We start from the raw sequence: 25,299 nt of genomic DNA, 5'->3' as shown, positions 1-25,299 counted from the left end.
TATGTATTTACAGTATATAGCACTGACATCTTCTGCAGCACATTACAGAATACATTGTCATGTAACTGACTGTCCTCAGAGGAGCTCACACTCTAATCCTGCCATAGTCATAGTCTGATGTCCTACCATATTATTATTATGTATTTATATAGCACTGACATCTTCTGCAGCACATTACAGAGTATATAGTCATGTCACTGACTGTCCTCAGAGGAGCTCACAATCTAATCCTACCACAGTCATAGTCTAATGTCCTACCATATTATTATTATGTATTAATATAACAGTGACATCTTCTGCAGCACATTACAGAGTACATAGTCATGTCACTGTCTGTCCTCAGAGGAGCTCACAATCTAATCCTGCCATAGTCATAGTCTAATGTCCTACCATATTATTATTATGTATTTACAGTATATAGCACTGACATCTTCTGCAGCACATTACAGAATACATTGTCATGTAACTGACTGTCCTCAGAGGAGCTCACACTCTAATCCTGCCATAGTCATAGTCTGATGTCCTACCATATTATTATTATGTATTTATATAGCACTGACATCTCCTGCAGCACATTACAGAGTACATAGTCATGTCACTGACTGTCATCAGAGGAGCTCACACTCTAATCCTACCACAGTCAGTCTAATGTCCTACCATATTATTATTATGTATTTATATAGCACTGACATCTCCTGCAGCACATTACAGAGTACATAGCCATGTCACTGACTGTCCTCAGAGGAGCTCACACTCTAATCCTACCATAGTCATAGTGTAATGTCCTACCATATTATTATTATGTATTTATATAGCACTGACATCTTCTGCAGCACTTTACGGAGTACATAGTCATGCCACTGACTGTCCTCAGAGGAGCTCACACTCTAATCCTACCATAGTCATAGTCTAATGTCCTACCATATTATTATTATGTATTTATGTAGCACTTGCATCTTCTACAGCACTTTACAAAGTACACAGTCATGTCATGGACTGACATCTAAGATGCAAATCTCCCATTTCACCACATCATTGTGGAAACACTGCTTTCTTATGTGTTTGGGGAACGTTGCCTATCTGTGTTTTGGGAGGAAACTCTAGCCCACTGCCTCAGAGTTACATTACAGTTCACTCCACCCACACCATGTCATGGACACGCCCATTTTTTTGACGTGGCACGCTACCCGTGCCGCACTAGCACCCCCCTCCGTCCCAGGTTGGGCCAAGAAAAATCTGGTCACTGTACTATAACAGAAGTTTTATTATATCAGAGTTTACTATACTGGGCGTTGCTCCCATAGACTTATACTGGAGATTGGCCGGGACCTGGAGATGTAGTTTACTATACCAGTTATTTGTTATAATGAGATTATACTGCAGTTGTTGAGGTCTGTCAGCCCTGGTATTTTGGAGGATTTCTCATCTGCCAGGCTGTGATGATGGGGCCAATTGCGATGTGTAGGTTCTCGGGCAGCTCGATCACATGCCATCCACGCCTGAGGCTTTCCTGAGAATGAGTTTACAGAGGTGCTTCCACTATTGGCGTCGGGAAGGTGCTGACAGGCTGGGGTGAAGAATTGAGCTTTGGTATGGAAGACTGGGCCCTAGGAAGCTTTGGTTTATCATCAAATCTGCAGTAGAAGTGTTCCTCAGCTAGTTCCGTGCTGCCGGATGGTGCGGGATGAGGTGGGGTTTAAAGTTCGTGGTTGCCCCGAAGCCCTTCCAGACTTCCAGATATTGTACTAGGTAAGGGCTTTGCCCCTGACACAGGAGACCAGAGCTTGGAACTCGACTCTTTCTGTTCAGTAAGCCAGCACCTATTCAGTAAGGTGGCCCTGGGCAAGACTCCATAACACTGCTACTGCCTACTGAGCATACCCTAGTAGCTGCAAATCTGGCGCTTTGAGTCCTCCAGGAGAGAGGTGCAGTGTTCAGGGTTTGTGTCTAGTCTGAGTAGTCCAGTAGAGAGTATATTGACTCGGCAAGCAGACTGAAGCTGGCATAAAATGTATTCCAACAAGATGCTTGCAGAAGCTCCCTCTCCGTTCAGCGGGAACCACAACTTATAGGTATTGGTAAGTGACTAAAAAGAATATGTATGATTGCCGCGCACCTAGCAGCACCACAATAAGGAGCTTTAACAAAAATGTTGGCTGCAAGGAGAAAAATGGATCTCTACCCCAATCCACTCGAATTGAACAAAAAACTCAGTATTACTCCTGCGCACTCAAAACCAATTTAATACCATCAATTAAATAACAATAAAAATCATACCACACACGAGTAGCTCCACTAAAATCACAACCACACTGTCACTCACATCCAGACACATCTGCAGGTATGCACAGACCTTACACACCTCTCACACCGAGACCTTACACACCTCTCACACCGAGACCTTACACACCTCTCACACTGAGACCTTACACACTTCTCACACTGAGACCTTACACACCTCTCACACTGAGACCTTACACACCTCTCACACTGAGACCTCACACACCTCTCACACTGAGACCTTACACACCTCTCACACTGAGACCTCACACACCTCTCACACTGAGACCATACACCCCTCTCACACTGAGACCTTACACGCCTCTCACACTGAGACCTTACACGGCACGCCTCTCACACTGAGACCTTACACGCCTCTCACACTAAGACCTTACACGCCTCTCACACTGAGACCTTACACGCCTCTCACACTGAGACCTTACACACCTCTCACACCGAGATCTTACACACCTCTCACACTGAGACCTTACACGCCTCTCACACTGAGACCTTACACACCTCTCACACTGAGACCTTACACACCTCTCACACTGAGACCTTACACCCCTCTCACACTGAGACCTTACACACCTCTCACACCGAGACCTTACACACCTCTCACACCGAGACCTTACACACCTCTCACACTGAGACCTTACACACCTCTCACACTGAGACCTTACACCCCTCTCACACTGAGACCTTACACACCTCTCACACTGAGACCTTACACACCTCTCACACTGAGACTTTACACACCTCTCACACCGAGACCTTACACACCTCTCACACTGAGACCTTACACTCCTCTCACACTGAGACCTTACACACCTTTCACACTGAGACCTTACACACCTCTCACACCGAGACCTTACACACCTCTCACACCGAGACCTTACACACCTCTCACACTGAGACCTTACACACCTCTCACACTGAGACCTTACACACCTCTCACACTGAGACCTCACACACCTCTCACACTGAGACCTTACACACCTCTCACACTGAGACCTTACACACCTCTCACACTGAGACCTCCCACGCCTCTCACACTGAGACCTTACACACCTCTCACACTGAGACCTTACACACCTCTCACACTGAGACCTTACACATCTCTCACACCGAGACCTTACACGCCTCTCACACTGAGACCTTACACACCTCTCACACCGAGACCTTACACACCTCTCACACCGAGACCTTACACACCTCTCACACTGAGACCTTACACACCTCTCACACCGAGACCTTACACACCTCTCACACTGAGACCTTACACACCTCTCACACTGAGACCTTACACGCCTCTCACACTGAGACCTTACACGCCTCTCACACTGAGACCTTACACACCTCTCACACTGAGACCTTACATGCCTCTCACACTGAGACATTACACGCCTCTCACACTGAGACCTTACATGCCTCTCACACCGAGACCTCACACACCTCTCACACTGAGACCTTACACACCTCTCACACTGAGACCTTACACACCTCTCACACTGAGACCTCACACACCTCTCACACTGAGACCTTACACACCTCTCACACTGAGACCTTATACACCTCTCACACTGAGACCATACACCCCTCTCACACTGAGACCTTACACGCCTCTCACACTGAGACCTTACACGGCACGCCTCTCACACTGAGACCTTACACGCCTCTCACACTAAGACCTTACACGCCTCTCACACTGAGACCTTACACGCCTCTCACACTGAGACCTTACACACCTCTCACACCGAGATCTTACACACCTCTCACACTGAGACCATACACACCTCTCACACTGAGACCTTACACACCTCTCACACTGAGACCTTACACACCTCTCACACTGAGACCTTACACCCCTCTCACACTGAGACCTTACACACCTCTCACACTGAGACCTTACACACCTCTCACACTGAGACTTTACACACCTCTCACACCGAGACCTTACACACCTCTCACACTGAGACCCTACACTCCTCTCACACTGAGACCTTACACACCTTTCACACTGAGACCTTACACACCTCTCACACCGAGACCTTACACACCTCTCACACCGAGACCTTACACACCTCTCACACTGAGACCTTACACACCTCTCACACTGAGACCTTACACACCTCTCACACTGAGACCTCACACACCTCTCACACTGAGACCTTACACACCTCTCACACTGAGACCTTACACACCTCTCACACTGAGACCTCACACGCCTCTCACACTGAGACCTTACACACCTCTCACACTGAGACCTTACACGCCTCTCACACTGAGACCTTACACACCTCTCACACTGAGACCTTACACATCTCTCACACCGAGACCTTACACGCCTCTCACACTGAGACCTTACACACCTCTCACACCGAGACCTTACACACCTCTCACACCGAGACCTTACACACCTCTCACACTGAGACCTTACACACCTCTCACACCGAGACCTTACACACCTCTCACACTGAGACCTTACACACCTCTCACACTGAGACCTTACACGCCTCTCACACTGAGACCTTACACGCCTCTCACACTGAGACCTTACACACCTCTCACACTGAGACCTTACATGCCTCTCACACTGAGACATTACACGCCTCTCACACTGAGACCTTACATGCCTCTCACACCGAGACCTCACACACCTCTCACACTGAGACCTCACACACCTCTCACACTGAGACCTTACACACCTCTCACACTGAGACCTTACACACCTCTCACACTGAGACCTTACACACCTCTCACACTGAGACCTTACACGCCTCTCACACTGAGACCTTACACTCCTCTCACACTGAGACCTTACACACCTCTCACACTGAGACCTTACACACCTCTCACACTGAGACCTTACACACCTCTCACACTGGGACCTTACACCCCTCTCACACTGAGACCTTACACACCTCTCACACTGAGACCTTACACACCTCTCACACTGAGACTTTACACACCTCTCACACCGAGACCTTACACACCTCTCACACTGAGACCTTACACTCCTCTCACACTGAGACCTTACACACCTCTCACACCGAGACCTTACACACCTCTCACACCGAGACCTTACACACCTCTCAAGGTCTCAGTGTAAGAGGCGTGTCAGGTCTCAGTGTGAGAGGTGTGTAAGGTCTCAGTGTGAGAGGTGTGTAAGGTCTCGGTGTAAGAGGTGTGTAAGGTCTCAGTGTGAGAGGTGTGTAAGGTCTCAGTGTGAGAGGTGTGTAAGGTCTCAGTGTGAGAGGTGTGTATGGTCTCAGTGTGAGAGGTGTGTAAGGTCTCAGTGTGAGAGGCGTGTAAGGTCTCAGTGTGAGAGGTGTGCAAGGTCTCAGTGTGAGAGGTGTGTAAGGTCTCAGTGTGAAGGGGTGCAAGGTCTCAGTGTGAGAGGTGTGTATGGTCTCAGTGTGAGAGGTGTGTAAGGTCTCAGTGTGAGAGGTGTGTAAGTTCTCGGTGTGAGAGGTGTGTAAGGTCTTGGTGTGAGAGGTATGTAAGGTCTCAGTGTGCAGGGGTGCAAGGTCTCAGTGTGAGAGGTGTGTATGGTCTCAGTGTGAGAGGTGTGTAAGGTCTCAGTGTGAGAGGCGTGTGAGGTCTCAGTGTGAGAGGTGTGTGAGGTCTCAGTGTGAGAGGTGTTTAAGGTCTCGGTGTGAGAGGTGCGTAAGGTCTCAGTGTGAGAGGTGTGTAAGGTCTCAGTGTGAGAGGCGTGTAAGGTCTCAGTGTGAGAGGCGTGTAAGGTCTCAGTGTGAGAGGTGTGTAAGGTCTCAGTGTGAGAGGTGTGTAAGGTCTCGGTGTGAGAGGTGTGTAAGGTCTCGGTGTGAGAGGTGTGTAAGTTCTCAGTGTGAGAGGTGTGTAAGGTCTCAGTGTGAGAGGTGTGTAAGGTCTCGGTGTGCGGTGTGTAAGGTCTCGGTGTGAGAGGTGTGTAAGGTCTCGGTGTGAGAGGTGTGTAAGGTCTCGGTGTGAGAGGTGTGTAAGGTCTCGGTGTGAGAGGTGTGTAAGGTCTCAGTGTGAGAGGCGTGTAAGGTCTCAGTGTGAGAGGCGTGTATGGTCTCAGTGTGAGAGGCGTGTAAGGTCTCAGTGTGAGAGGTGTGTAAGGTCTCAGTGTGAGAGGTGTGTGAGGTCTCAGTGTGAGAGGTGTGAGGTCTCAGTGTGAGAGGCGTGTAAGGTCTCAGTGTGAGAGGTGTGTAAGGTCTCAGTGTGAGAGGTGTGTAAGGTCTCAGTGTGAGAGGCGTGTAAGGTCTCAGTGTGAGAAGCGTGTAAGGTCTCAGTGTGAGAGGCATGTAAGGTCTCGGTGTGAGAGGTGTGTAAGGTCTCGGTGTGAGAGGTGTGTAAGGTCTCAGTGTGAGAGGTGTGTAAGGTCTCGGTGTGAGAGGTGTGTAAGGTCTCAGTGTGAGAGGTGTGTGAGGTCTCAGTGTGAGAGGTGTGTAAGGTCTCAGTTTGAGAGGTGTGTAAGGTCTCAGTGTGAGAGGTGTGTAAGGTCTCAGTGTGAGAGGTGTGTATGGTCTCAGTGTGAGAGGTGTGTAAGGTCTCAGTGTGAGAGGTGTGTATGGTGTCAGTGTGAGAGGTGTATAAGGTCTCAGTGTGAGAGGTGTGTATGATTTCAGTGTGAGAGGCGTGTAAGGTCTCAGTGTGAGAGGTGCGTAAGGTCTCAGTGTGAGAGGTGCGTAAGGTCTTAGTGTGAGAGGTGTGTAAGGTCTCGGTGTGAGAGGTGTGTATGGTGTCAGTGTGAGAGGTGTATAAGGTCTCAGTGTGAGAGGCGTGTATGATCTCAGTGTGAGAGGCGTGTAAGGTCTCAGTGTGAGAGGTGCGTAAGGTCTCAGTGTGAGAGGTGTGTAAGGTCTCAGTGTGAGAGGCGTGTAAGGTCTCGGTGTGAGAGGTGTGTAAGGTCTCGGTGTGAGAGGTGTGTAAGGTCTCGGTGTGAGAGGTGTGTAAGGTCTCGGTGTGAGAGGCGTGTAAGGTCTCAGTGTGAGAGATGTGTAAGGTCTCGGTGTGCGGTGTGTATGGTCTCAGTGTGAGAGGCGTGTAAGGTCTCAGTGTGAGAGGCGTGTAAGGTCTCAGTGTGAGAGGCGTGTAAGGTCTCAGTGTGAGAGGCGTGTAAGGTCTCAGTGTGAGAGGTGTGTATGGTCTCAGTGTGAGAGGCGTGTAAGGTCTCAGTGTGAGAGGCGTGTAAGGTCTCAGTGTGAGAGGCGTGTAAGGTCTCCGTGTGAGAGGTCTCAGTGTGAGAGGTGTGTAAGGTCTCAGTGTGAGAGGTGTGTAAGGTCTCGGTGTAAGAGGTGTGTAAGGTCTCAGTGTGAGAGGTGTGTAAGGTCTCAGTGTGAGAGATGTTTAAGGTCTCAGTGTGAGAGGTGTGTAAGGTCTCAGTGTGAGAGGCGTGTAAGGTCTCAGTGTGAGAGGCGTGTAAGGTCTCAGTGTGAGAGGCGTGTAAGGTCTCAGTGTGAGAGGCGTGTAAGGTCTCAGTGTGAGAGGTGTGTATGGTCTCAGTGTGAGAGGCGTGTAAGGTGTCAGTGTGAGAGGCGTGTATGGTCTCAGTGTGAGAGGCGTGTAAGGTCTCAGTGTGAGAGGCGTGTAAGGTCTCGGTGTGAGAGGTCTCAGTGTGAGAGGTGTGTAAGGTCTCAGTGTGAGAGGTGTGTAAGGTCTCGGTGTAAGAGGTGTGTAAGGTCTCAGTGTGAGAGGTGTGTAAGGTCTCAGTGTGAGAGGTGTGTAAGGTCTCGGTGTGAGAGGTGTGTATGGTCTCAGTGTGAGAGGTGTGTAAGGTCTCAGTGTGAGAGGCGTGTAAGGTCTCAGTGTGAGAGGTGTGCAAGGTCTCAGTGTGAGAGGTGTGTAAGGTCTCAGTGTAAGAGGTGTGTAAGGTCTCAGTGTGAGAGGTGTGTATGGTCTCAGTGTGAGAGGCGTGTAAGGTCTCAGTGTGAGAGGCGTGTAAGGTCTCAGTGTGAGAGGCGTGTGAGGTCTCAGTGTGAGAGGTGTGTAAGGTCTCAGTGTGAGAGGTGTGTAAGGTCTCAGTGTGAGAGGTGTGTAAGGTCTCGGTGTGAGAGGTGTGTAAGGTCTCGGTGTGAGAGGTGTGTAAGGTCTCGGTGTGAGAGGTGTGTAAGGTCTCAGTGTGAGAGGTGTGTAAGGTCTCAGTGTGAGAGGTGTGCAAGGTCTCAGTGTGAGAGGTGTGTATGGTCTCAGTGTGAGAGGTGCGTAAGGTCTCAGTGTGAGAGGTGCGTAAGGTCTCAGTGTGAGAGGTGTGTAAGGTCTCAGTGTGAGAGGTGTGTAAGGTCTCAGTATAAGGTCTCAGTGTGAGAGGTGCGTAAGGTCTCGGTGTGAGAGGCGTGTAAGGTGTCGGTGTGAGAGGTGTGTGAGGTCTCAGTGTGAGAGGTGTGTAAGGTCTCGGTGTGAGAGGTGTGTGTGGTATCGGTGTGAGAGGTGTGTATGGTCTCAGTGTGAGAGGTGTGTAAGGTCTCAGTGTGAGAGGTGTGTAAGGTCTCAGTGTTAGAGGTGTGTAAGGTCTCAGTGTGAGAGGTGTGTAAGGTCTCAGTGTGAGAGGTGTGTAAGGTCTCAGTGTGAGAGGTGTGTAAGGTCTCAGTGTGAGAGGTGTGTAAGTTCTCGGTGTGAGAGGTGTGTAAGGTCTTGGTGTGAGAGGTATGTAAGGTCTCCGTGTGAGAGGTCTCAGTGTGAGAGGTGTGTAAGGTCTCGGTGTGAGAGGTGTGTAAGGTCTCGGTGTGAGAGGTGTGTAAGGTCTCAGTTTGAGAGGTGTGTAAGGTCTGTGTGAGAGGTGTGTAAGGTCTCAGTGTGAGAGGTGTGTAAGGTCTCGGTGTGAGAGGTGTGTAAGGTCTCAGTGTGAGAGGTGTGTAAGGTCTCGGTGTGAGAGGTGTGTAAGGTCTCAGTGTTAGAGGTGTGTAAGGTCTCGGTGTGAGAGGTGTGTAAGGTCTCAGTGTGAGAGGTGTGTAAGTTCTCGGTGTGAGAGGTGTGTAAGGTCTTGGTGTGAGAGGTATGTAAGGTCTCAGTGTGCAGGGGTGCAAGGTCTCAGTGTGAGAGGTGTGAATGGTCTCAGTGTGAGAGGTGTGTAAGGTCTCAGTGTGAGAGGCGTGTGAGGTCTCAGTGTGAGAGGCGTGTAAGGTCTCGGTGTGAGAGGTGTGTAAGGTCTCGGTGTGAGAGGTGTGTAAGGTCTCGGTGTGAGAGGTGTGTAAGGTCTCGGTGTGAGAGGCGTGTAAGGTCTCAGTGTGAGAGATGTGTAAGGTCTCAGTGTGAGAGGCGTGTAAGGTCTCAGTGTGAGAGGTGTGTATGGTCTCAGTGTGAGAGGCGTGTAAGGTCTCAGTGTGAGAGGCGTGTAAGGTCTCAGTGTGAGAGGCGTGTAAGGTCTCCGTGTGAGAGGTCTCAGTGTGAGAGGTGTGTAAGGTCTCAGTGTGAGAGGTGTGTAAGGTCTCGGTGTAAGAGGTGTGTAAGGTCTCAGTGTGAGAGGTGTGTAAGGTCTCAGTGTGAGAGATGTTTAAGGTCTCAGTGTGAGAGGTGTGTAAGGTCTCAGTGTGAGAGGCGTGTAAGGTCTCAGTGTGAGAGGCGTGTAAGGTCTCAGTGTGAGAGGCGTGTAAGGTCTCAGTGTGAGAGGCGTGTAAGGTCTCAGTGTGAGAGGTGTGTATGGTCTCAGTGTGAGAGGCGTGTAAGGTCTCAGTGTGAGAGGCGTGTAAGGTCTCAGTGTGAGAGGCGTGTAAGGTCTCGGTGTGAGAGGTCTCAGTGTGAGAGGTGTGTAAGGTCTCAGTGTGAGAGGTGTGTAAGGTCTCGGTGTAAGAGGTGTGTAAGGTCTCAGTGTGAGAGGTGTGTAAGGTCTCAGTGTGAGAGGTGTGTAAGGTCTCGGTGTGAGAGGTGTGTATGGTCTCAGTGTGAGAGGTGTGTAAGGTCTCAGTGTGAGAGGCGTGTAAGGTCTCAGTGTGAGAGGTGTGCAAGGTCTCAGTGTGAGAGGTGTGTAAGGTCTCAGTGTAAGAGGTGTGTAAGGTCTCAGTGTGAGAGGTGTGTATGGTCTCAGTGTGAGAGGCGTGTAAGGTCTCAGTGTGAGAGGCGTGTAAGGTCTCAGTGTGAGAGGCGTGTGAGGTCTCAGTGTGAGAGGTGTGTAAGGTCTCAGTGTGAGAGGTGTGTAAGGTCTCAGTGTGAGAGGTGTGTAAGGTCTCGGTGTGAGAGGTGTGTAAGGTCTCGGTGTGAGAGGTGTGTAAGGTCTCGGTGTGAGAGGTGTGTAAGGTCTCAGTGTGAGAGGTGTGTAAGGTCTCAGTGTGAGAGGTGTGCAAGGTCTCAGTGTGAGAGGTGTGTATGGTCTCAGTGTGAGAGGTGCGTAAGGTCTCAGTGTGAGAGGTGCGTAAGGTCTCAGTGTGAGAGGTGTGTAAGGTCTCAGTGTGAGAGGTGTGTAAGGTCTCAGTATAAGGTCTCAGTGTGAGAGGTGCGTAAGGTCTCGGTGTGAGAGGCGTGTAAGGTGTCGGTGTGAGAGGTGTGTGAGGTCTCAGTGTGAGAGGTGTGTAAGGTCTCGGTGTGAGAGGTGTGTATGGTCTCAGTGTGAGAGGTGTGTAAGGTCTCAGTGTGAGAGGTGTGTAAGGTCTCAGTGTTAGAGGTGTGTAAGGTCTCAGTGTGAGAGGTGTGTAAGGTCTCAGTGTGAGAGGTGTGTAAGGTCTCAGTGTGAGAGGTGTGTAAGGTCTCAGTGTGAGAGGTGTGTAAGGTCTCGGTGTGAGAGGTGTGTAAGGTCTCAGTGTGAGAGGTGTGTAAGTTCTCGGTGTGAGAGGTGTGTAAGGTCTTGGTGTGAGAGGTATGTAAGGTCTCAGTGTGCAGGGGTGCAAGGTCTCAGTGTGAGAGGTGTGTATGGTCTCAGTGTGAGAGGTGTGTAAGGTCTCAGTGTGAGAGGCGTGTGAGGTCTCAGTGTGAGAGGTGTGTGAGGTCTCAGTGTGAGAGGTGTGTAAGGTCTCGGTGTGAGAGGTGCGTAAGGTCTCAGTGTGAGAGGTGTGTAAGGTCTCAGTGTGAGAGGCGTGTAAGGTCTCAGTGTGAGAGGCGTGTAAGGTCTCAGTGTGAGAGGTGTGTAAGGTCTCAGTGTGAGAGGTGTGTAAGGTCTCGGTGTGAGAGGTGTGTAAGGTCTCGGTGTGAGAGGTGTGTAAGTTCTCAGTGTGAGAGGTGTGTAAGGTCTCAGTGTGAGAGGTGTGTAAGGTCTCAGTGTGAGAGGTGTGTATGGTCTCAGTGTGAGAGGTGTGTGAGTTCTCAGTGTGAGAGGTGTGTAAGATCTCGGTGTGAGAGGTGTGTAAGGTCTCGGTGTGAGAGGTGTGTATGGTCTCAGTGTGAGAGGCGTGTAAGGTCTCAGTGTGAGAGGCGTGTAAGGTCTCAGTGTGAGAGGTGTGTAAGGTCTCGGTGTGCGGTGTGTAAGGTCTCAGTGTGAGAGGTGTGTAAGGTCTCAGTGTGAGAGGTGTGTAAGGTCTCAGTGTGAGAGGTGTGTAAGGTCTCGGTGTGAGAGGTGTGTAAGGTCTCGGTGTGAGAGGTGTGTAAGGTCTCGGTGTGAGAGGCGTGTAAGGTCTCAGTGTGAGAGGCGTGTAAGGTCTCAGTGTGAGAGGCGTGTATGGTCTCAGTGTGAGAGGCGTGTAAGGTCTCAGTGTGAGAGGTGTGTAAGGTCTCAGTGTGAGAGGTGTGTGAGGTCTCAGTGTGAGAGGTGTGAGGTCTCAGTGTGAGAGGCGTGTAAGGTCTCAGTGTGAGAGGTGTGTAAGGTCTCAGTGTGAGAGGTGTGTAAGGTCTCAGTGTGAGAGGCGTGTAAGGTCTCAGTGTGAGAAGCGTGTAAGGTCTCAGTGTGAGAGGCATGTAAGGTCTCAGTGTGAGAGGTGTGTAAGGTCTCGGTGTGAGAGGTGTGTAAGGTCTCAGTGTGAGAGGTGTGTAAGGTCTCGGTGTGAGAGGTGTGTAAGGTCTCAGTGTGAGAGGTGTGTGAGGTCTCAGTGTGAGAGGTGTGTAAGGTCTCAGTTTGAGAGGTGTGTAAGGTCTCAGTGTGAGAGGTGTGTAAGGTCTCAGTGTGAGAGGTGTGTATGGTCTCAGTGTGAGAGGTGTGTATGATTTCAGTGTGAGAGGCGTGTAAGGTCTCAGTGTGAGAGGTGCGTAAGGTCTCAGTGTGAGAGGTGCGTAAGGTCTTAGTGTGAGAGGTGTGTAAGGTCTCGGTGTGAGAGGTGTGTATGGTGTCAGTGTGAGAGGTGTATAAGGTCTCAGTTTGAGAGGTGTGTAAGGTCTCAGTGTGAGAGGTGTGTAAGGTCTCAGTGTGAGAGGTGTGTAAGGTCTCGGTGTGAGAGGCGTGTAAGGTCTCAGTGTGAGAGGCGTGTAAGGTCTCAGTGTGAGAGGTGTGTATGGTCTCAGTGTGAGAGGTGTGTAAGGTCTCAGTGTGAGAGGTGTGTAAGGTCTCAGTGTGAGAGGTGTATAAGGTCTCAGTGTGAGAGGTGTGTATGATTTCAGTGTGAGAGGCGTGTAAGGTCTCAGTGTGAGAGGTGCGTAAGGTCTCAGTGTGAGAGGTGCGTAAGGTCTTAGTGTGAGAGGTGTGTAAGGTCTCGGTGTGAGAGGTGTGTATGGTGTCAGTGTGAGAGGTGTATAAGGTCTCAGTGTGAGAGGCTTGTATGATCTCAGTGTGAGAGGCGTGTAAGGTCTCAGTGTGAGAGGTGCGTAAGGTCTCAGTGTGAGAGGTGTGTAAGGTCTCAGTGTGAGAGGCGTGTAAGGTCTCGGTGTGAGAGGTGTGTAAGGTCTCGGTGTGAGAGGCGTGTAAGGTCTCGGTGTGCGGTGTGTATGGTCTCAGTGTGAGAGGCGTGTAAGGTCTCAGTGTGAGAGGCGTGTAAGGTCTCAGTGTGAGAGGCGTGTAAGGTCTCAGTGTGAGAGGCGTGTAAGGTCTCAGTGTGAGAGGTGTGTATGGTCTCAGTGTGAGAGGCGTGTAAGGTCTCAGTGTGAGAGGCGTGTAAGGTCTCAGTGTGAGAGGCGTGTAAGGTCTCCGTGTGAGAGGTCTCAGTGTGAGAGGTGTGTAAGGTCTCAGTGTGAGAGGTGTGTAAGGTCTCGGTGTAAGAGGTGTGTAAGGTCTCTGTGTGAGAGGTGTGTAAGGTCTCAGTGTGAGAGATGTTTAAGGTCTCAGTGTGAGAGGTGTGTAAGGTCTCAGTGTGAGAGGCGTGTAAGGTCTCAGTGTGAGAGGTGTGTAAGGTCTCAGTGTGAGAGGCGTGTAAGGTCTCAGTGTGAGAGGCGTGTAAGGTCTCAGTGTGAGAGGCGTGTAAGGTCTCAGTGTGAGAGGTGTGTATGGTCTCAGTGTGAGAGGCGTGTAAGGTCTCAGTGTGAGAGGCGTGTAAGGTCTCAGTGTGAGAGGCGTGTAAGGTCTCGGTGTGAGAGGTCTCAGTGTGAGAGGTGTGTAAGGTCTCAGTGTGAGAGGTGTGTAAGGTCTCGGTGTAAGAGGTGTGTAAGGTCTCAGTGTGAGAGGTGTGTAAGGTCTCAGTGTGAGAGGTGTGTAAGGTCTCAGTGTGAGAGGTGTGTATGGTCTCAGTGTGAGAGGTGTGTAAGGTCTCAGTGTGAGAGGCGTGTAAGGTCTCAGTGTGAGAGGTGTGCAAGGTCTCAGTGTGAGAGGTGTGTAAGGTCTCAGTGTGAGAGGTGTGTAAGGTCTCAGTGTAAGAGGTGTGTAAGGTCTCAGTGTGAGAGGTGTGTATGGTCTCAGTGTGAGAGGCGTGTAAGGTCTCAGTGTGAGAGGCGTGTAAGGTCTCAGTGTGAGAGGCGTGTGAGGTCTCAGTGTGAGAGGTGTGTAAGGTCTCAGTGTGAGAGGTGTGTAAGGTCTCAGTGTGAGAGGTGTGTAAGGTCTCGGTGTGAGAGGTGTGTAAGGTCTCGGTGTGAGAGGTGTGTAAGGTCTCGGTGTGAGAGGTGTGTAAGGTCTCAGTGTGAGAGGTGTGTAAGGTCTCAGTGTGAGAGGTGTGCAAGGTCTCAGTGTGAGAGGTGTGTATGGTCTCAGTGTGAGAGGTGCGTAAGGTCTCAGTGTGAGAGGTGCGTAAGGTCTCAGTGTGAGAGGTGTGTAAGGTCTCAGTGTGAGAGGTGTGTAAGGTCTCAGTATAAGGTCTCAGTGTGAGAGGTGCGTAAGGTCTCGGTGTGAGAGGCGTGTAAGGTGTCGGTGTGAGAGGTGTGTGAGGTCTCAGTGTGAGAGGTGTGTAAGGTCTCGGTGTGAGAGGTGTGTATGGTATCGGTGTGAGAGGTGTGTATGGTCTCAGTGTGAGAGGTGTGTAAGGTCTCAGTGTGAGAGGTGTGTAAGGTCTCAGTGTTAGAGGTGTGTAAGGTCTCAGTGTGAGAGGTGTGTAAGGTCTCAGTGTGAGAGGTGTGTAAGGTCTCAGTGTGAGAGGTGTGTAAGGTCTCAGTGTGAGAGGTGTGTAAGGTCTCGGTGTGAGAGGTGTGTAAGGTCTCGGTGTGAGAGGTATGTAAGGTCTCAGTGTGAGAGGTGTGTAAGGTCTCAGTGTGAAGGGGTGCAAGGTCTCAGTGTGAGAGGTGTGTATGGTCTCAGTGTGAGAGGTGTGTAAGGTCTCAGTGTGAGAGGAGTGTGAGGTCTCAGTGTGAGAGGTGTGTAAGGTCTCGGTGTGAGAGGTGTGTAAGGTCTCGGTGTGAGAGGTGTGTAAGGTCTCGGTGTGAGAGGTGTATAAGGTCTCAGTGTGAGAGGCGTGTAAGGTCTCAGTGTGAGAGGTGTGTATGGTCTCAGTGTGAGAGGTGTGTAAGGTCTCAGTGGGAGAGATGTGTAAGGTCTTGGTGTGCGGTGTGTATGGTCTCAGTGTGAGAGGCGTGTAAGGTCTCAGTGTGAGAGGCGTGTAAGGTCTCAGTGTGAGAGGCGTGTAAGGTGTCAGTGTGAGAGGTGTGTATGGTCTCTGTGAGAGGCGTGTAAGGTCTCAGTGTGAGAGGCGTGTAAGGTCTCAGTGTGAGAGGTGTCTAAGGTCTCAGTGTGAGAGGTGTGTAAGGTCTCAGTGTGAGAGGCGTGTAAGGTGTCAGTGTGAGAGGCGTGTAAGGTCTCAGTGTGAGAGGTGTGTAAGGTCTCAGTGTGAGAGGCGTGTATGGTCTCAGTGTGAGAGGCGTGTAAGGTCTCAGTGTGAGAGGCGTGTATGGTCTCAGTGTGAGAGGCGTGTAAGGTCTCAGTGTGAGAGGCGTGTAAGGTCTTAGTGTGAGAGGCGTGTAAGGTCTCAGTGTGAGAGGCGTGTAAGGTCTCAGTGTGAGAGGCGTGTAAGGTCTCAGTGTGAGAGGCGTGTAAGGTCTCAGTGTGAGAGGCGTGTAAGGTCTCGGTGTGAGAGGTGGGTAAGGTCTCGGTGTGAGAGGTGCGTAAGGTCTCGGTGTGAGAGGTCTCAGTGTGAGAGGCATGTAAGGTCTCAGTGTGAGAGGTGTGTAAGGTCTCAGTGTGAGAGGTGTGTACGGTCTCAGTGTGAGAGGCGTGTAAGGTCTCGGTGTGAGAGGCGTGTAAGGTGTCGGTGTGAGAGCTGTGTAAGGTCTCGGTGTGAGAGGTGTGTAAGGTCTCGGTGTGAGAAGCGTGTAAGGTCTCGGTGTGAGAGGTGTGTAAGGTCTCAGTGTGAGAGGTGTGTACGCTCTCAGTGTGAGAGGTGTGTATGGTCTCAGTGTGGGAGGTGTGTATGGTCTCAGTGTGAGAGGCGTGTAAGGTCTCAGTGTGAGAGGCGTGTAAGGTCTCAGTGTGAGAGGCGTGTAAGGTCTCAGTGTGAGAGGTGTGTAAGGTCTCAGTGTGAGAGGCGTGTATGGTCTCAGTGTGAGAGGCGTGTAAGGTCTCAGTGTGAGAGGCGTGTATGGTCTCAGTGTGAGAGGCGTGTAAGGTCTCAGTGTGAGAGGCGTGTAAGGTCTCAGTGTGAGAGGTGTGTACGCTCTCAGTGTGAGAGGTGTGTATGGTCTCAGTGTGGGAGGTGTGTATGGTCTCAGTGTGAGAGGCGTGTAAGGTCTCAGTGTGAGAGGCGTGTAAGGTCTCAGTGTGAGAGGCGTGTAAGGTCTCAGTGTGAGAGGTGTGTAAGGTCTCAGTGTGAGAGGCGTGTAAGGTCTCAGTGTGAGAGGTGTGTAAGGTCTCAGTGTGAGAGGCGTGTATGGTCTCAGTGTGAGAGGCGTGTAAGGTCTCAGTGTGAGAGGCGTGTAAGGTCTCAGTGTGAGAGGTGTGTAAGGTCTCAGTGTGAGAGGTGTGTAAGGTCTCAGTGTGAGAGGTGTCTAAGGTCTCAGTGTGAGAGGCGTGTAAGGTCTCAGTGTGAGAGGCGTGTAAGGTCTCAGTTTGAGAGGTGTGTAAGGTCTCAGTGTGAGAGGTGTGTAAGGTCTCGGTGTGAGAGGTGTGTATGGTGTCAGTGTGAGAGGTGTATAAGGTCTCAGTGTGAGAGGTGTGTATGATCTCAGTGTGAGAGGTGTGTAAGGTCTCAGTGTGAGAGGTGTGTAAGGTCTCGGTGTGAGAGGCGTGTAAGGTCTCAGTGTGAGAGGCGTGTAAGGTCTCAGTGTGAGAGGTGTATAAGGTCTCAGTGTGAGAGGTGTGTGAGGTCTCAGTGTGAGAGGCGTGTAAGGTCTCGGTGTGAGAGGTGTGTAAGGTCTCGGTGTGAGAGGTGTGTAAGGTCTCGGTGTGAGAGGTGTGTAAGGTCTCGGTGTGAGAGGCGTGTAAGGTCTCAGTGTGAGAGATGTGTAAGGTCTCGGTGTGCGGTGTGTATGGTCTCAGTGTGAGAGGCGTGTAAGGTCTCAGTGTGAGAGGCGTGTAAGGTCTCAGTGTGAGAGGCGTGTAAGGTCTCAGTGTGAGAGGCGTGTAAGGTCTCAGTGTGAGAGGTGTGTATGGTCTCAGTGTGAGAGGCGTGTAAGGTCTCAGTGTGAGAGGCGTGTAAGGTCTCAGTGTGAGAGGCGTGTAAGGTCTCTGTGTGAGAGGTCTCAGTGTGAGAGGTGTGTAAGGTCTCAGAGTGAGAGGTGTGTAAGGTCTCGGTGTGAGAGGTGTGTAAGGTCTCAGTTTGAGAGGTGTGTAAGGTCTCAGTGTGAGAGGTGTGTAAGGTCTCAGTGTGAGAGGTGTGTATGGTCTCAGTGTGAGAGGTGTGTAAGGTCTCAGTGTGAGAGGTGTGTATGGTCTCAGTGTGAGAGGTGTGTAAGGTCTCAGTGTGAGAGGTGTGTAAGGTCTCAGTGTGAGAGGTGTGTAAGGTCTCAGTGTGAGAGGTGTGTAAGGTCTCAGTGTGAGAGGTGTGTAAGGTCTCAGTGTGAGAGGTGTGTAAGGTCTCGGTGTGAGAGGTGTGTATGGTCTCAGTGTGAGAGGTGTATAAGGTCTCAGTGTGAGAGGTGTGTATGATCTCAGTGTGAGAGGTGTGTAAGGTCTCAGTGTGAGAGGCGCGTAAGGTCTCAGTGTGAGAGGTGCGTAAGGTCTCAGTGTGAGAGGTGTGTAAGGTCTCGGTGTGAGAGGTGTGTAAGGTCTCGGTGTGAGAGGTGTGTAAGGTCTCGGTGTGAGAAGTGTGTAAGGTCTCCGTGTGAGAGGCGTGTAAGGTCTCAGTGTGAGAGATGTGTAAGGTTTTGGTGTGCGGTGTGTATGATCTCAGTGTGAGAGGCGTGTAAGGTCTCAGTGTGAGAGGCGTGTAAGGTCTCAGTGTGAGAGGCGTGTAAGGTGTCAGTGTGAGAGGTGTGTATGGTCTCAGTGTGAGAGGCGTGTAAGGTCTCAGTGTGAGAGGCGTGTAAGGTCTCAGTGTGAGAGGTGTCTAAGGTCTCAGTGTGAGAGGCGTGTAAAGTCTCAGTGTGAGAGGCGTGTAAGGTGTCAGTGTGAGAGGCGTGTATGGTCTCAGTGTGAGAGGCGTGTAAGGTCTCAGTGTGAGAGGCGTGTAAGGTCTCAGTGTGAGAGGTGTGTAAGGTCTCAGTGTGAGAGGCGTGTATGGTCTCAGTGTGAGAGGCGTGTAAGGTCTCAGTGTGAGAGGCGTGTAAGGTCTCAGTGTGAGAGGCGTGTAAGGTCTCAGTGTGAGAGGCGTGTAAGGTCTCAGTGTGAGAGGCGTGTAAGGTCTCAGTGTGAGAGGCGTGTAAGGTCTCAGTGTGAGAGGCGTGTAAGGTCTCGGTGTGAGAGGTGGGTAAGGTCTCGGTGTGAGAGGTGCGTAAGGTCTCGGTGTGAGAGGTCTCAGTGTGAGAGGCGTGTAAGGTCTCAGTGTGAGAGGCGTGTAAGGTCTCAGTGTGAGAGGAGTGTAAGGTCTCAGTGTTAGAGGCGTGTAAGGTCTCAGTGTGAGAGGTGTGTAAGGTCTCAGTGTGAGAGGTGTGTACGGTCTCAGTGTGAGAGGTGTGTAAGGTCTCGGTGTGAGAGGCGTGTAAGGTCTCAGTGTGAGAGGTGTGTAAGGTCTCAGTGTGAGAGGTGTGTATGGTCTCAGTGTGAGAGGTGTGTAAGGTCTCAGTGTGAGAGGTGTGTAAGGTCTCAGTCTGAGAGGTGTGTGAGGTCTCAGTGTGAGAGGTGTGTATGGTCTCAGTGTGAGAGGTGTGTAAGGTCTCAGTGTGAGAGGTGTGTAAGGTCTCAGTGTGAGAGGTGTGTAAGGTCTCAGTGTGAGAGGTGTGTAAGGTCTCAGTGTGAGAGGTGTGTAAGGTCTCAGTGTGAGAGGTGTGTAAGGTCTCAGTGTGAGAGGTGTGTAAGGTCTTAGTGTGAGAGGTGTGTAAGGTCTCGGTGTGAGAGGTGTGTAAGGTCTCGGTGTGAGAGGTGCGTAAGGTCTCAGTGTGAGAGGTGTGTATGGTCTCAGTGTGGGAGGTGTGTATGGTCTCAGTGTGAGAGGTGTGTAAGGTCTCAGTGTGAGAGGTGTGTAAGGTCTCGGTGTGAGAAGTGTGTAAGGTCTCAGTGTGAGAGGTGTGTAAGGTCTCGGTGTGAGAGGTGTGTAAGGTCTCAGTGTGAGAGGTGTGTAAGGTCTCAGTGTGAGAGGTGTGTAAGGTCTCAGTGTGAGAGGTGTGTAAGGTCTCGGTGTGAGAGGCGTGTAAGGTCTCAGTGTGAGAGGCGTGTAAGGTCTCTGTGTGAGAGGTGTGTAAGGTCTCAGAGTGAGAGGTGTGTAAGGTCTCGGTGTGAGAGGTGTGTAAGGTCTCAGTTTGAGAGGTGTGTAAGGTCTCAGTGTGAGAGGTGTGTAAGGTCTCAGTGTGAGAGGTGTGTATGGTCTCAGTGTGAGAGGTGTGTAAGGTCTCAGTGTGAGAGGTGTGTAAGGTCTCAGTTTGAGAGGTGTGTAAGGTCTTAGTGTGAGAGGTGTGTAAGGTCTCAGTGTGAGAGGTGTGTAAGGTCTCGGTGTGAGAGGTGTGTATGGTCTCAGTGTGAGAGGTGTATAAGGTCTCAGTGTGAGAGGTGTGTATGATCTCAGTGTGAGAGGTGTGTAAGGTCTCAGTGTGAGAGGCGCGTAAGGTCTCAGTGTGAGAGGTGCGTAAGGTCTCAGTGTGAGAGGTGTGTAAGGTCTCGGTGTGAGAGGTGTGTAAGGTCTCGGTGTGAGAGGTGTGTAAGGTCTCGGTGTGAGAAGTGTGTAAGGTCTCCGTGTGAGAGGCGTGTAAGGTCTCAGTGTGAGAGATGTGTAAGGTCTTGGTGTGCGGTGTGTATGGTCTCAGTGTGAGAGGCGTGTAAGGTCTCAGTGTGAGAGGCGTGTAAGGTCTCAGTGTGAGAGGCGTGTAAGGTGTCAGTGTGAGAGGTGTGTATGGTCTCAGTGTGAGAGGCGTGTAAGGTCTCAGTGTGAGAGGCGTGTAAGGTCTCAGTGTGAGAGGTGTCTAAGGTCTCAGTGTGAGAGGCGTGTAAGGTCTCAGTGTGAGAGGCGTGTAAGGTGTCAGTGTGAGAGGCGTGTATGGTCTCAGTGTGAGAGGCGTGTAAGGTCTCAGTGTGAGAGGCGTGTAAGGTCTCAGTGTGAGAGGTGTGTAAGGTCTCAGTGTGAGAGGCGTGTATGGTCTCAGTGTGAGAGGCGTGTAAGGTCTCAGTGTGAGAGGCGTGTAAGGTCTCAGTGTGAGAGGCGTGTAAGGTCTCAGTGTGAGAGGCGTGTAAGGTCTCAGTGTGAGAGGCGTGTAAGGTCTCAGTGTGAGAGGCGTGTAAGGTCTCGGTGTGAGAGGCGTGTAAGGTCTCGGTGTGAGAGGTGGGTAAGGTCTCGGTGTGAGAGGTGCGTAAGGTCTCGGTGTGAGAGGTCTCAGTGTGAGAGGCGTGTAAGGTCTCAGTGTGAGAGGAGTGTAAGGTCTCAGTGTTAGAGGCGTGTAAGGTCTCAGTGTGAGAGGTGTGTAAGGTCTCAGTGTGAGAGGTGTGTACGGTCTCAGTGTGAGAGGTGTGTAAGGTCTCGGTGTGAGAGGCGTGTAAGGTGACGGTGTGAGAGCTGTGTAAGGTCTCGGTGTGAGAGGTGTGTAAGGTCTCAGTGTGAGAGGTGTGTACGCTCTCAGTGTGAGAGGTGTGTATGGTCTCAGTGTGGGAGGTGTGTAAGGTCTCAGTGTGAGAGGTGTGTAAGGTCTCGGTGTGAGAAGTGTGTAAGGTCTCAGTGTGAGAGGTGTGTAAGGTCTCGGTGTGAGAGGTGTGTAAGGTCTCAGTGTGAGAGGTGTGTAAGGTCTCAGTGTGAGAGGTGTGTAAGGTCTCGGTGTGAGAGGTGTGTAAGGTCTCAGTGTGAGAGGTGTGTATGGTCTCAGTGTGAGAGGGGTGTAAGGTCTCAGTGTGAGAGGTGTGTAAGGTCTCAGTGTGAGAGGTGTGTAAGGTCTCGGTGTGAGAAGCGTGTAAGGTCTCAGTGTGAGAGGCATGTAAGGTCTCGGTGTGAGAGGTGTGTAAGGTCTCGGTGTGAGAGGTGTGTAAGGTCTCAGTGTGAGAGGTGTGTAAGGTCTCGGTGTGAGAGGTGTGTAAGGTCTCGGTGTGAGAAGTGTGTAAGGTCTCAGTGTGAGAGGTGTGTAAGGTCTCAGTGTGAGAGGTGTGTGAGGTCTCGGTGTGAGAGGCATGTAAGGTCTCAGTGTGAGAGGTGTGTAAGGTCTCAGTGTGAGAGGCGTGTAATGTCTCAGTGTGAGAGGCATGTAAGGTCTCAGTGTGAGAGGTGTGTAAGGTCTCAGTGTGAGAGGCGTGTAAGGTCTCAGTGTGAGAGGTGTGTAAGGTCTCGGTGTGAGAGGCGTGTAAGGTCTCGGTGTGAGAGGTGTGTAAGGTCTCAGTGTGAGAGGTGTGTAAGGTCTCGGTGTGAGAGGTGTGTAAGGTCTCAGTGTGAGAGGTGTGTAAGGTCTCAGTGTGAGAGGTGTGTAAGGTCTCGGAGTGAGAGGTGTGTAAGGTCTCGGTGTGAGAGGTGTGTAAGGTCTCAGTGTGAGAGGTGTGTATGGTCTCAGTGTGAGAGGTGTGTAAGGTCTCAGTGTGAGAGGTGTGTAAGGTCTCAGTGTGAGAGGTGTGTGAGGTCTCAGTGTGAGAGGTGTGTAAGGTCTCAGTGTGAGAGGAGTGTAAGGTCTCAGTGTGAGAGGTGTGTAAGGTCTCAGTGTGAGAGGTGTGTAAGGTCTCAGTGTGAGAGGTGTGTATGGTCTCGGTGTGAGAAGTGTGTAAGGTCTCAGTGTGAGAGGTGTGTAAGGTCTCAGTGTGAGAGGTGTGTAAGGTCTCAGTGTGAGAGGTGTGTAAGGTCTCGGTGTGAGAGGTGTGTAAGGTCTCAGTGTGAGAGGTGTGTAAGGTCTCAGTGTGAGAGGTGTGTAAGGTCTCAGTGTGAGAGGTGTGTAAGGTCTCAGTGTGAGAGGCGTGTATGGTCTCAGTGTGAGAGGCGTGTATGGTCTCAGTGTGAGAGGCGTGTAAGGTCTCAGTGTGAGAGGCGTGTAAGGTCTCAGTGTGAGAGGCGTGTAAGGTCTCAGTGTGAGAGGCGTGTAAGGTCTCAGTGTGAGAGGCGTGTATGGTCTCAGTGTGAGAGGCGTGTAAGGTCTCAGTGTGAGAGGCGTGTAAGGTCTCAGTGTGAGAGGCGTGTAAGGTCTCAGTGTGAGAGGCGTGTAAGGTCTCAGTGTGAGAGGCGTGTAAGGTCTCAGTGTGAGAGGCGTGTAAGGTCTCAGTGTGAGAGGTGTGTAAGGTCTCAGTGTGAGAGGTGTGTATGGTCTCAGTGTGAGAGGCGTGTAAGGTCTCAGTGTGAGAGGCGTGTAAGGTCTCAGTGTGAGAGGCGTGTAAGGTCTCAGTGTGAGAGGCGTGTAAGGTCTCAGTGTGAGAGGCGTGTAAGGTCTCGGTGTGAGAGGTGGGTAAGGTCTCGGTGTGAGAGGTGCGTAAGGTCTCGGTGTGAGAGGTCTCAGTGTGAGAGGCGTGTAAGGTCTCAGTGTGAGAGGAGTGTAAGGTCTCAGTGTTAGAGGCGTGTAAGGTCTCAGTGTGAGAGGTGTGTAAGGTCTCAGTGTGAGAGGTGTGTACGGTCTCAGTGTGAGAGGTGTGTAAGGTCTCGGTGTGAGAGGCGTGTAAGGTGACGGTGTGAGAGCTGTGTAAGGTCTCGGTGTGAGAGGTGTGTAAGGTCTCGGTGTGAGAAGCGTGTAAGGTCTCGGTGTGAGAGGTGTGTAAGGTCTCAGTGTGAGAGGTGTGTACGCTCTCAGTGTGAGAGGTGTGTATGGTCTCAGTGTGGGAGGTGTGTATGGTCTCAGTGTGAGAGGTGTGTAAGGTCTCAGTGTGAGAGGTGTGTAAGGTCTCGGTGTGAGAAGTGTGTAAGGTCTCAGTGTGAGAGGTGTGTAAGGTCTCGGTGTGAGAGGTGTGTAAGGTCTCAGTGTGAGAGGTGTGTAAGGTCTCAGTGTGAGAGGTGTGTAATTTCTCGGTGTGAGAGGTGTGTAAGGTCTTGGTGTGAGAGGTGTGTAAGGTCTCAGTGTGAGAGGTGTGTAAGGTCTCGGTGTGAGAGGTGTGTAAGGTCTCAGTGTGAGAGGTGTGTAAGGTCTCAGTGTGAGAGGTGTGTAAGGTCTCGGTGTGAGAGGTGTGTAAGGTCTCAGTGTGAGAGGTGTGTAAGGTCTCAGTGTGAGAGGTGTGTAAGGTCTCAGTGTGAGAGGTGTGTAAGGTCTCGGTGTGAGAGGTGTGTAAGGTCTCGGTGTGAGAGGTGTGTAAGGTCTCGGTGTGAGAGGTGCGTAAGGTCTCAGTGTGAGAGGTGCGTAAGGTCTCAGTGTGAGAGGTGTGTAAGGTCTCAGTGTGAGAGGTGTGTAAGGTCTCAGTGTGAGAGGTGTGTACGGTCTCAGTGTGAGAGGTGTGTAAGGTCTCAGTGTGAGAGGCGTGTAAGGTGTCGGTGTGAGAGCTGTGTAAGGTCTCGGTGTGAGAGGTGTGTAAGGTCTCGGTGTGAGAAGCGTGTAAGGTCTCGGTGTGAGAGGTGTGTAAGGTCTCAGTGTGAGAGGGGTGTAAGGTCTCGGTGTGAGAGGTGTGTACGCTCTCAGTGTGAGAGGTGTGTATGGTCTCAGTGTGAGAGGTGTGTATGGTCTCAGTGTGAGAGGTGTGTAAGGTCTCAGTGTGAGAGGTGTGTAAGGTCTCGGTGTGAGAGGTGTGTAAGGTCTCGGTGTGAGAGGTGTGTAAGGTCTCAGTGTGAGAGGTGTGTAAGGTCTCGGTGTGAGAGGTGTGTAAGGTCTCAGTGTGAGAGGTGTGTAAGGTCTCAGTGTGAGAGGTGTGTAAGGTCTCAGTGTGAGAGGTGTGTAAGGTCTCTGCATACCTGCAGATGTGTCTGGATGTGAGTGACAGTGTGGTTGTGATTTTAGTGGAGCTACTCGTGTGTGGAATGATTTTTATTGTTATTTAATTGATGGTATTAAATTGGTTTTGAGTGCGCAGGAGTAATACTGTGTGACTAAAAAGAACCTACCACTCCTCTTACTGAACCAGTAATCCTTTATGTTACTTTCAGGGCTGCCATGGAAACGGTTGAGTCAGAAGTTTTCGATCTGGAGGGCCGTCTGGAGAAGGTTAGTGCTGAAGTGTAACACATGGTGGGTGAGGGTTCTCTAAAAACAAGTTAAGATTTCTTGACAGTGGGGTGTGTTTACAGTGTGAGTACAGAATAATACCAGAATAATGTCCTGTGTGGTGTATTAGCACCTCCACAGCATGGCTTCCACGAGCCCCACACTACACCTCCACAGCATGGCTTCCACCAGCCCCACACTGCACCTCCACAGCATGGCTTCCACGAGCCCCACACTACACCTCCACAGCATGGCTTCCACCAGCCCCACACTGCACCTCCACAGCATGGCTTCCACGAGCCCCACACTACACCTCCACAGCATGGCTTCCACCACCAGCCCCACACTACACCTCCACAGCATGGCTTCCACCACCAGCCCCACACTACACCTCCACAGCATGGCTTCCACCAGCCCCACACTACACCTCCACAGCATGGCTTCCACCACCAGCCCCACACTACACTTCCACAGCAGGGCTTCCACCAGCCCCACACTAAACCTCCACAGGATGGCTTCCACCACCAGCCCCACACTACACCCCCACAGCATGGCTTCCACCACCAGCCCCACACTACACCTCCACAGCATGGCTTCCTCCACCAGCCCCACACTACACCTCCACAGGATGGCTTCCACCACCAGCCCCACACAACACCTCCACAGGATGGCTTCCACCAGCCCCACACTACACCTCCACAGCATGGCTTCCACCACCAGCCCCACACTACACCTCCACAGCATGGCTTCCACCACCAGCCCCACACTACACCTCCACAGCATGGCTTCCACCAGCCCCACACTACACCTCCACAGCATGGCTTCCACCAGCCCCACACGACACCCCCACAGCATGGCTTCCACCACCAGCCCCACACTACACCTCCACAGCATGGCTTCCACCAGCCCCACACTACACCTCCACAGCATGGCTTCCACCACCAGCCCCACACTACACCTCCACAGGATGGCTTCCACCAGCAGGCCGACACTACACCTCCACAGCATGGCTTCCACCACCAGCCCCACACTACACCTCCACAGCATGGCTTCGACTACCAGCCCCACACTGCACCTCCACAGCATGGCATCCACTAGCCCCACACTACACCTCCACAGGATGGCTTCCACCACCAGCCCCACACTGCACCTCCACAGCATGGCATCCACCACCAGCCCCACACTACACCTCCACAGCATGGCTTCCACCACCAGCCCCACACTACA

The 25,299-nt window shown here is 51.5% G+C and overlaps 1 protein-coding gene across 1 annotated transcript in view; it reads left to right on the top strand.

Annotated features, from left to right (window-relative positions):
- ACAP1 (ArfGAP with coiled-coil, ankyrin repeat and PH domains 1) overlaps positions 1-25,299 on the top strand; it is a 424,776-nt gene that overhangs the window by 75,969 nt on the left and 323,508 nt on the right. The window contains exon 2 of the mRNA XM_068273798.1: positions 24,015-24,072. Coding sequence (XP_068129899.1) covers positions 24,015-24,072 — 58 coding nt within the window. The remainder of the gene's footprint in view (positions 1-24,014; positions 24,073-25,299) is intronic.

Source organism: Hyperolius riggenbachi, chromosome 3 (genome assembly GCF_040937935.1).
Source record: "Hyperolius riggenbachi isolate aHypRig1 chromosome 3, aHypRig1.pri, whole genome shotgun sequence".
NCBI lineage: Eukaryota > Metazoa > Chordata > Amphibia > Anura > Hyperoliidae > Hyperolius > Hyperolius riggenbachi.
The sequence above is the reverse complement of the archived record's forward strand: the minus strand, read 5'-3'. Positions and strand labels throughout refer to the sequence as shown.